Consider the following 9,665-nt stretch of genomic DNA (forward strand, 5'->3'; position numbering starts at 1 on the left):
TAACATGAAATCATTTGAAGATTTAGAAGTGAAAATAGCCCTTATGCATGTTTACGCCAGAGTGGCCAGTTTAACCACCAAGCCTCGATTTCGAAGTGCAAAATTGTAAATTTTATCATGAACGAATTCCCAAATCAGCAAAGATGAAAAGAGTTCTCACGTGAAAACTGCAAGAAAATGCCAAAAGGTTGAGAATAATTTGCGTAAACGAGGCTTGGTGGTGAATTTTGAGCATATAACGTTATCTTGCATAAGGCCTATTATCAACAAATTATTCCAAGTTATTTAAAAATACAAACCCAAAGACAGCAACCAAATGATTAACGAGGAACACGAATGGACGACACTGAAAGCAGTTACTAGGTACAAATACATGAAATATTTCTTCAAACACTCTTAAAAAATTTTGTGCTCCAAAAAATTGGGGTGGGGATATGGGAGGGGTAGGCTAAATTGAGGATTTATTTACGACTACTGAAATCTACCTACATTTTTAAACATACGCAGATCCTCTCTGAGCCACTTGTATCCATCAGCACCAGTGAACCATTTCTTATTTCCTGTCGAGTACGTCTAAAGAGAAAAGAATTGGTGACATAATCTGCGCTAGACACAGTTGCAATCGAAGAAAACAAAAAACGGTCGAACCCCTCCATACAAAAAATACTTCTATAATACGGACACCTCCCTATTACGGACCCTACACCTGGTCTTTACGTGACAAAAATTCACCTAAACTCTACCTCTGAAATATGGACACCTCCATAATAAGGACACTCTTCCCTGTACCTTTGGTGTCCGTATTAAAGAGGTTTGACTGTACTTTCAATTATGATAATAGTCGTCATCTCTATTCGGCCAGTTTTAGTAAGTCTTCCAGGGCATTCTCCTTGTGTTCTGTTTTCGGGAAACACGCATTGCTCTTACGTTGTTTTACGCATACATCTGTTCATAAAATTATATAGAAAACGACGTTAGCAAAGCCATGGAATCTGGTGCTCCAGGTGTTAATGTTAGGTTAGGTTTCAATTTGTAAATGCTATTTCTGGGTTAATCTTACAATAACGTAACAAAAAACACAGATATTACCTCACTGTTGTTCATGGGATACAGACATGTTGATTTAGTGCGGTGTTCGCAGCGAACTTTGATGGCGTCGTTAGGTAAACCATCGTTAGGATCTATCCAGTAAAAACCTTAAAAAAACAAACAAAGTAAATCAAGTGATAATAAAAGTCGGTGACATTGCTTGGTTAGACTCAGAAGGGTCTTTATTACGAAGATATTTAAAATAGTTATAAAATAAACACCATTTATGGTCAGTCGAACTATATGAGTTGCTTAACGTATTTAGTATCTAATATAAAAATAACATGTTTTATGCTTTAAAGAAAAGTGTTTAATTCCACTAATAAGCTATATCTTACCGCTCGGAAGGTCAGGATAAGACATGTACAAGTCTTTACATGTTCTCGCGGGGAATTTATCCGTGCCGTTTGGCTTTTTCAACATTTCGATTTTCTCCTTCACAAGAGTGACAAAGTTTGTTAGCTGAAATGGAAAAACAGAATTCAGAATTATGTCAATTGAAAGAAAAAAGTAATTTACACAGAAAAATGAAACAGTGAAACTAAACTTACCGGGTCAACGTCTTTGTCTTCAACCTTAGAACAAAAAATGAAAAATTCACACTATCAGATTATATATAGTATTACATAATGATACATAAAAGATATTTTACATACATGTACAGAGAAAGGAGGTATTGATTTTGTGCCACTCTCAAGTGTAGGGTGATGGGAAATATCGGCTCGGTTTGTACTATTACAAAGGTAACGTGCTTAACCAAGTCATTCAATGAGCGATTTTCCCATATTTAAATCATGAGTAATGTAACTTTAAAAGTTAAACGAAAACCCGGACAATTGTTTTTTTGTTTTTTGTTTTAAAGATAAATGTAATTTAGCTACAATGTCGTAATTCCTGGATGCAAGCATTTCACAAGCCTGAAGGCAAAAGTGCATAGACCTTCAGATGCAGAGACATATTACAATCTAATATAAAGAAAACATGCAACTTGTAGTTCACAAGACCCTTACCGTTTGTTGACTCCTATAAAGGTTTACTGTCCCTGCTTTCTCGGCCGTGACTGGTGGGTCACGCGGTGCTTCAGTGAGTTGTCCCAGCCCAGAGTACCCTGAGGAAGACTAAGAGAAATGAAGTCCATTACTGGCTGGGTGGCATCCGGCACATGAAATAACAAACTCAAGGAAAAAACTGTTAATAGATGTTTCGGGTGCTTACCACTAATTCTCCGAGGGTAATCTGAAAAGGAAATAAATAAAGACATTGTCAAGTAGATAGTATAAGACGATATAACTCCCTTCTTTTGAGCAAGAAATGTTCCTTTTTTTCTGATTGATCTTTTTCCCATTGATCTATGGATCCGCCACTGAGACTGACCTTTCCTTTATATTTTAGCCTTCACTTTGCATCATCTTCATCTTATAAGTCCCCCCTCCCCTTTTAAGTTGCATTATGTAAGTAAGCCTTTCCTTTTGGTAATTTTAAAATGTAATAGACTCATGGATTGGACAAAGCTAAAGGAATACTCACCGGAGGAGCTGGTGGCCCAGGTAGTCCAGGATCTCCCTGTTCAAAAAAAAAAAGAAAAATAGGAAAAAATTCTGAGCAGTGAATACTGTCATTAATTAATTTTTCGCCAATAACATATCCATGATAAAAATTTAGACCAAATCCTCATTTTCCTTAGTTTGGACAAACAAAGGGTTTAATGAAAAAAATTAAAAACATGCCCAAGCTGATGAAACAAGTTAAATATACACAAACGACAGACCGAACAGAAAACTATGGATCACAATTTGTACACAAAAAGTAGATACGTTTCTTCGCTATCCAGCACATGTCTTATATTTTTACATGTAAATTGATTACGTACCTTCGATGAGGTCGCGTGTGCGTTTGTTTACGAAGAAGGTAGGGATTTTTCTAAGGAATATCCTTTAAAAATATATCATGAAGTAATAATTTTATTGTATATCATAATAGACCTACCCGTAAACCTTCTTCTCCCTAAATAAAAGCAAACATAAATGGGAGGTTACATGTTACGCAACAGTTTCATTTTATACATGAAATAGCACGGAACATCGCTATACGGCCATCTCAGTATCAGATTTCCATTCCTAAAAAACGTTTTTTTAATAGTCCCAAAAAACTTTAGTAATAGTCAATTCAGGATAGATGGAAGTTTGGACGGATGGGTGGTTGAATGGATGGACGAAAGTATGTACGTATGGATGGACTGACGAATTGATAGAAGAATAGAAATTTAGTGAATATCCGTATAAGGGCAACTGTCAAACCTCCAAAAAATTAGATACTTTAACCCGACGTTTTAAATCGATTGCGAGACAGCGTCGTGATGTAGCACGACGGGAAGTGTGACAACAGAGCCTTTGAAGCTAATGTAGCCTTTTGCAACATACATGAACCCCTCATTCAGGACTCTAATGTAAAATACCTGTTTTCCACGATCGCCCTAACAAAATGAAAACAAAAAAAATGTGATGAGCTATCGATGTGGTTATTACGCGCATTCAACGGGAGATGGGAAAGGAAAACGACTTTCTGTGCCTCAAATTAAGTATATCTGCGCAACATACTAGCCTTCGTTTCGGTTTCTGGGAGTTTCTGGAGCCAAAGACTTTTTCTGCTTTAGATCGATAAACAATAAAATAGACCAAGAGGATATGAAGTACTTCATATTCTCTTGAATAGACCTTTTGTCTCTGTTTCAAAGTGGTGGAAAACGTTACATATAAAGAAGAACCTTACGCACATTTTTATTTTTGTGAAAATCAGGTTTTAAGAAATATCTTGCACCAGGCCTCGCATTGACAGATTACAAGGATGTTAGAAGGATCTCAGAAGGACTTACAATCCAATGGGTTTATACATTTGATTTAAAAAAAAGTTCAAATTATTTACTTTTGCTCCTAACTGACCAGATGGACCCATTGAACCCTGTAAAAAACAAAGCAAAACAAAAGGATCAGGAACGAAAGATTAACAGAAACAGTCGCACATGCAACCTTTGCCTGCCTCCTCTAACAAATTTATGGTTACATAAAGTAACAATTGCAAAGTTTCTTGGCGAATTAAATTAACACTTTCTAGGAGACAAAATACTTTTTTACTTATTATCTTTAAGTTAATCATTTCATTTAAGTGAATTTCCTGCTACATGTAAGTGGTTCTAGTTTATTTGAAGCTGGAAATACTAATGCATTTTGTAGCGTCGCGCGTTTAAATATGCTACTTTCCACCAAAATGAATTACTGCCGACATGTACAAGTCAAACCGTGTTCATCTCTTACAGTAACCGGTTAGCGTTTTACCACTTCGCCTTGGTCTCCAGATTTTCCAGCAAGCCCTCGTTCACCGTCAGAACCCTAAAAAACATATTGGGAAATTACTGCCATGCAGGAAATAAACAAACAAACTAACAAACAAAATCGATACACATTACTGATGCTTCGTACAAGATATTCAGCTACATACATTATGCTTCAGTTACCTGTGGACCTTCCTCTCCAACACCACCCCTAGGACCGAATTCTCCTTGCTGGCCCTGTTAAGTAAAACAACCATCAGTATGAAAAAGAAAGAGGTAGTTAGTGATGGGTTGACAGCTAGAAAAAAAAATTACAATATAGGCGCATTTATAAGAATACGTCGAGAGAATGATGCTGCCGAGCCGCCTGAATTGCCAATTAAAAAATTCAGCGAAAGAAAATATATTGTCTACATTTTTTCGGAAATAAAGGAGGAAATACAAAGCAAAGTTTGGGCAAACACGTAATGTGATGTAAAGGTACTTGTAGTAGATGCCACGTGCTGGCAAAGCGTTTGCTAATGTCACGCAAATGTTCCGTCGCCTTACTCCTTTTATCCCCATTTACAAATTGTTTGCTCAAATGTTCTATATATGTAAAAAAATATCGTTTCATACATCCTTTTAAATTACACATATCTTCGTTCACTGTAACAATCTTATGTTACGTCACCTTACGTCCGGGGCTTCCGGGTGGTCCTGGGTCTCCTCCAACTCCCCTGTCACCCTACAAATGTTAACATTATTCTAACGTAAGTGATTATTCTTCGGGCCACAGGCAATTATCCGATCGTTCAAAGTGGCATAAGATAAGAAGAAAGAGAAAAAGTAGCTGCGATCGGTGAATTAATTTCTCCCAATCAGCAATTTGACAGTGTCGTGAATGATTAAGGTATTTCACATCTTTAAAAGAACTCCCTTTATCGACGCACTTTGTTTGAATTATAAAAACATGAGAATAACAATTATACTTATGGGAATCCTAAAATAAGTGTGAATTTGTTAACAAGGACCTAGACACAACAAGACTGCCCACTGGCGTCCCTTAAAGAGAGGTATCCGCTACGTATGTATTTAGAAAAGAAATCCGAATAAATACCAACAACCGGATAATTACGGAGGGGAAAACTCTTAACAGTGATAAAGCCTGAATAAAAGTCTAATAGAAGAGTTAGCTTACAGATTTTGTGTATAAAAGTAGATTCGGCTTTACTCATTGGTAAACACAAAATATCTATAAATCAATACTGTATGATAATAACCTTTTCTCCTCTCTGTCCTTTAGATCCTTCTATTCCAGCCTCTCCGGTATCACCCTAAACATTGATTAACAATTTGAATTTTGTGTAAATTAATATAACTTTAAAAAACTTCGTAATAAGTGTATTATGTAGTTTATTATGTCATGATTATGTAATTAGTAAATAGCATGCAGTGCAATAAATTCAACAGAGATACATTTTTTCTATATATGACGCTTACAGTCTCCCCTGGAGCTCCTGTGATTCCTCTCGATCCTTCCAAACCAACACTTCCCTGAAAAAAAATTGAAAAAGAAAATGCCACGATGTGAGGAGTAGCAGAATTTGATATTTTAAATTAGAGCAAACTATGTAGAAACTTTCTGATTTCCCAATTACACTAAGTATTACCTTCACTTGTGTATTTTTATTATCAGACACTAATATTATGTAATGTAAAATGCGTCGTACCTTTTTAGAAGCATGTTTCATCAGAATTTGACTATTTTTTACCTTATTTCATTCATCGAATGAATCAATTGGAAAGTCATTGTTTAGTTTTAAATTTTGGATAACATTTACTCAATGCAAAGAATGCAAATTATGTGTCACGAACCTGATTGCATTTCCTTTTGTTTAGCTCACTTTGGCTCACGTCAGACAAAGGCTTACGAATTATTCTGAATGTAATGATACTTACGTCATCACCGCTTTGTCCATCGTTACCCTGCTCGCCTTTCGGCCCTTCAAGGCCTTGTGCTCCTTCTGATCCTCGAGGGCCTTGTTCTCCCATGCTGCCCTGGTCTCCCTGTGATTATGAAGAAAATGAACGTCGACAAAATGCTTAACCAGCAAGTCCACAATACGAGGAAGAAATAAGATGAATAGCATACGACAAAAATCAATGATAAGGTGACCAAACTCTTCAAAGGAATCTGTTGTTGCAACCACTTGTCCTAACGGAGTACGTTCAGTTTATCAGAGTTGCATTTAGCTACGGTTGTCTGATGTTAACACGTTGCAGATCGGAAAGCTGAGAGTTTGAGCCTGGATACTTCCTTATAAGTGCTTCTCTCTCTATACATGCGCGCGTGCAAATGGCAGATGTCGAATTGTTTGGGAGCCTCGCAAATGCGCGTTTGATGCATATATAAAACTGAATAATGCTCATTCTTTCTGAGATGTACCTTGGGTCCTTGATTGCCTGGTGTTCCTTCCTCGCCTGCAGCACCCGCTTCACCCTAAGAAAACAATCAAACAAATTAATTTATTAATCAATCAATCAATCAATCAATCAATCATCAATCAATCAATCAATTAATCAATCGGTCAGTCGGTCAGTCGGTCAGTCGCTAGTCGGTCAGTCGGACAGTCAGTCAGTCAGTTAGTCGATCAGTCAATTCAGTCAGTCAGTCAGTCAGTCAGTCAGTCAGTCAGTCAGTCAGTCAGTCAGTCAGTCAGTCAGTCAGTCAGTCAGTCAGTCAATGTAGGGAGATTATCAATTCAAACCTACCGGGCTTCCAGCTTGTCCCGTTGCCCCCAGCGGGCCCATCGCCCCTAGGTTCCCCTGCAAGAGAACCCATGCGCGATAAAGAGCGCAATATGCTTCGGTATGCGTCAGCAACGGTTTAAAATGTGAAATTCCAATTTATTGAAAAGGGTAATGACTTACTTCTTTTCCAGGTTCTCCGTCTTTTCCGTCATTACCGACGTCTCCGGCCTCACCCTAAAGGCGATTCACATTATGAAAGACAACTAACCATGATTACATCTTTTTATACAGCTTTTGCAATAAGAAATGATGAAGTAACAAATTTATCATAAAATACAAAATAAGCGTGTTTGAATTGGCGACGCCCAAAGTTTCAAATAAGACACGGCAACGAACCGGCCCGTTACAGTGCGACGCGCCTTACCGTGGCCACCCAATAAACTTATTTACAAGTGCGCTCTCGTAATATTATTATTTGTTGGACAAACTCGCCTCCTTGCAAAGTTGAATACGATCAAATGGATGTACATCTTATTTATCAACAAAACGCAGTGAGAACGTAAAATATTATAAGATGACACTTATGAAAAAGTTTGTTGGGTGACCACGGTAAGGCGCGTCGCACTGAAAATAAGTAACAGCATCGAGCAAACATTATAAACCCAACTTCAGTCACTTTATGTATACATGTATATCGTTTTGGCATCGGTACACTATTATCTATAGATATGATATTTAACTATCATTTGGATATTGCATCTAATGCTTGTTTCGTATGTCATATCAGGTTCATATTTGATCGTTGCTCCCTTAAACCTTTTTGAGACACAGAATATAAGTCAAATCGTCTCCAATAATACTACCTTATCCCTTACAGTAATCCTTCTACCACACCGCAAAGATCCGAGATGAAGCTAAAAAACAAATTCCCAACCGACAAAGAAAGCACGCTAGCTCATAGGCAAGCAAAAAAGAGAACACAAATTTAACACAAACAGGAAGGTCTACACCAACGTACAGCAGACACAAACCAAGAACAGAGTCCGTCTACGGAACTTTGAGATATTCCCAGAAAGGATTTGTTTCACATTTCTAAAAAGAATCACTAACCTTCGCTCCAGCATTCCCAACAGCTCCTCGTGATCCAGTTAGACCAGCGCTTCCCTATTGAACAAGAACAAACAATGTAAGTCCTACAAGTCAATAATGTGAGCAATGTTTGTTTATTTGTAGGTTACTGAACTCTTTCTCAGTCAAAGCACAATTAATTAATTTTCTCACCCGCATCCCAGGAACTCCCGCCGGCCCGGATGACCCAGCGACACCAGCTGCACCCTAAAAAACAAAAACAAACCAACTAACAATCAAACAAAAAAGAACAAGCACAGTCGGTTTTGTTATTACTTCGTGACGTCCGGCATGATTTTCTTTTCTTATTTTTGATTTGAATAATACATTACTTTCAGTTCATATTTTTCATTTATTGTTTGTTTATTTAAGTTAGCGTTGTACTCACCACATTTCCACTAGATCCTAGCACCCCAGGCGGTCCGGGTTGTCCTGGCCGACCCTAAGATTGGAAACATAATAATTGCACGTTGGAGATGCTGTGGCCTAATGGTTAATTCATTGAATCTGGTTCGAGTTCGGGTTCAAGTCCTGGCTGGGTTCATTGTGTTACCGGTTCGTCTGCAAGACACTTCACTCTTATAGTGCCTCTCACCACCCAGGTGGTAAAAATAGGAACTAGCCAATAGTTTAACAAAAAGCTAACAGTAGCAATGTTCCCATTTTTTTCATACTACAGAAACAGAAGTTAATAAAAAAGATAACAGACTGAACTCAATAGTTAGTAGATATAAACAAAGCAAGAAACAGACAAACAAATATAAATACCATAGCTCCGGTGGATCCTATATTTCCAGGATCTCCAAAGTCACCGGCTTCACCCTAGTATCCATGACAACACAGATGAAGTAAAACATAGAAACAAGTTAGTGTGACTGCTTATTACAACACAAAAATGTTCAATATTGACTGGTTTTGGAATAACAATCTGAGCTTCCATACTTTCATAGATTTTTGTACTAAAGTTGTTTTAATTTTGGAACTGGTAAACCGTGAAACGAAGTAGATGTTTTTAAAGCTAATTTAAATTGAAAGAGTAACCTGATCGTATTTAAATAAAGGATATGATGATGATGATGATGTTGATGATGATGATGATGATGATGATGATGATGATGATGATGATGATGATTACCTTTCTTCCTGGACGACCATTCGCACCAGTGACTCCTTCGCTTCCCGCTGTCCCCTAGAATAACAATTACAAATTCGAAAACAGTAAAAAGCGGTTACTGCTTTGGAACGGTGAAATGCGTATGAAAATGTTCTGCACGAAATAGCTATTTGTGAAAATTATAACATTGGTAAGCTGTACAGTGGCGTTACAGACGTTTTATTGAGCGAGAGCAAACATTCTGCTCCATTAGCTAGTCGCATAAAGAAACAA

General features: G+C 37.4%; 1 protein-coding gene across 1 annotated transcript in view; it reads right to left on the bottom strand.

Moving 5' to 3' along the window:
• Positions 1-9,665, bottom strand: part of LOC144661316 (uncharacterized) — a 77,394-nt gene that overhangs the window by 1,707 nt on the left and 66,022 nt on the right. The window contains exons 45-68 of the mRNA XM_078522037.1: positions 9,414-9,467; positions 9,047-9,100; positions 8,667-8,720; positions 8,432-8,485; positions 8,261-8,314; positions 7,331-7,384; positions 7,172-7,225; positions 6,846-6,899; positions 6,359-6,466; positions 5,900-5,953; positions 5,680-5,733; positions 5,091-5,144; positions 4,601-4,654; positions 4,422-4,475; positions 4,012-4,047; positions 3,545-3,562; positions 3,076-3,093; positions 2,617-2,652; positions 2,305-2,325; positions 2,100-2,207; positions 1,641-1,664; positions 1,428-1,551; positions 1,090-1,196; positions 490-573 (exon numbers count right to left, since the gene is read on the bottom strand). Of these exons, the coding sequence (XP_078378163.1) occupies positions 490-573; positions 1,090-1,196; positions 1,428-1,551; positions 1,641-1,664; positions 2,100-2,207; positions 2,305-2,325; positions 2,617-2,652; positions 3,076-3,093; positions 3,545-3,562; positions 4,012-4,047; positions 4,422-4,475; positions 4,601-4,654; positions 5,091-5,144; positions 5,680-5,733; positions 5,900-5,953; positions 6,359-6,466; positions 6,846-6,899; positions 7,172-7,225; positions 7,331-7,384; positions 8,261-8,314; positions 8,432-8,485; positions 8,667-8,720; positions 9,047-9,100; positions 9,414-9,467 (1,386 nt within the window). The remainder of the gene's footprint in view (positions 1-489; positions 574-1,089; positions 1,197-1,427; positions 1,552-1,640; positions 1,665-2,099; positions 2,208-2,304; positions 2,326-2,616; positions 2,653-3,075; positions 3,094-3,544; positions 3,563-4,011; positions 4,048-4,421; positions 4,476-4,600; positions 4,655-5,090; positions 5,145-5,679; positions 5,734-5,899; positions 5,954-6,358; positions 6,467-6,845; positions 6,900-7,171; positions 7,226-7,330; positions 7,385-8,260; positions 8,315-8,431; positions 8,486-8,666; positions 8,721-9,046; positions 9,101-9,413; positions 9,468-9,665) is intronic.

Source organism: Oculina patagonica, chromosome 7 (assembly GCF_052425735.1).
Source record: "Oculina patagonica isolate OP01 chromosome 7, crgOcupat, whole genome shotgun sequence".
NCBI classification, from domain to species: Eukaryota; Metazoa; Cnidaria; class Anthozoa; order Scleractinia; family Oculinidae; genus Oculina; species Oculina patagonica.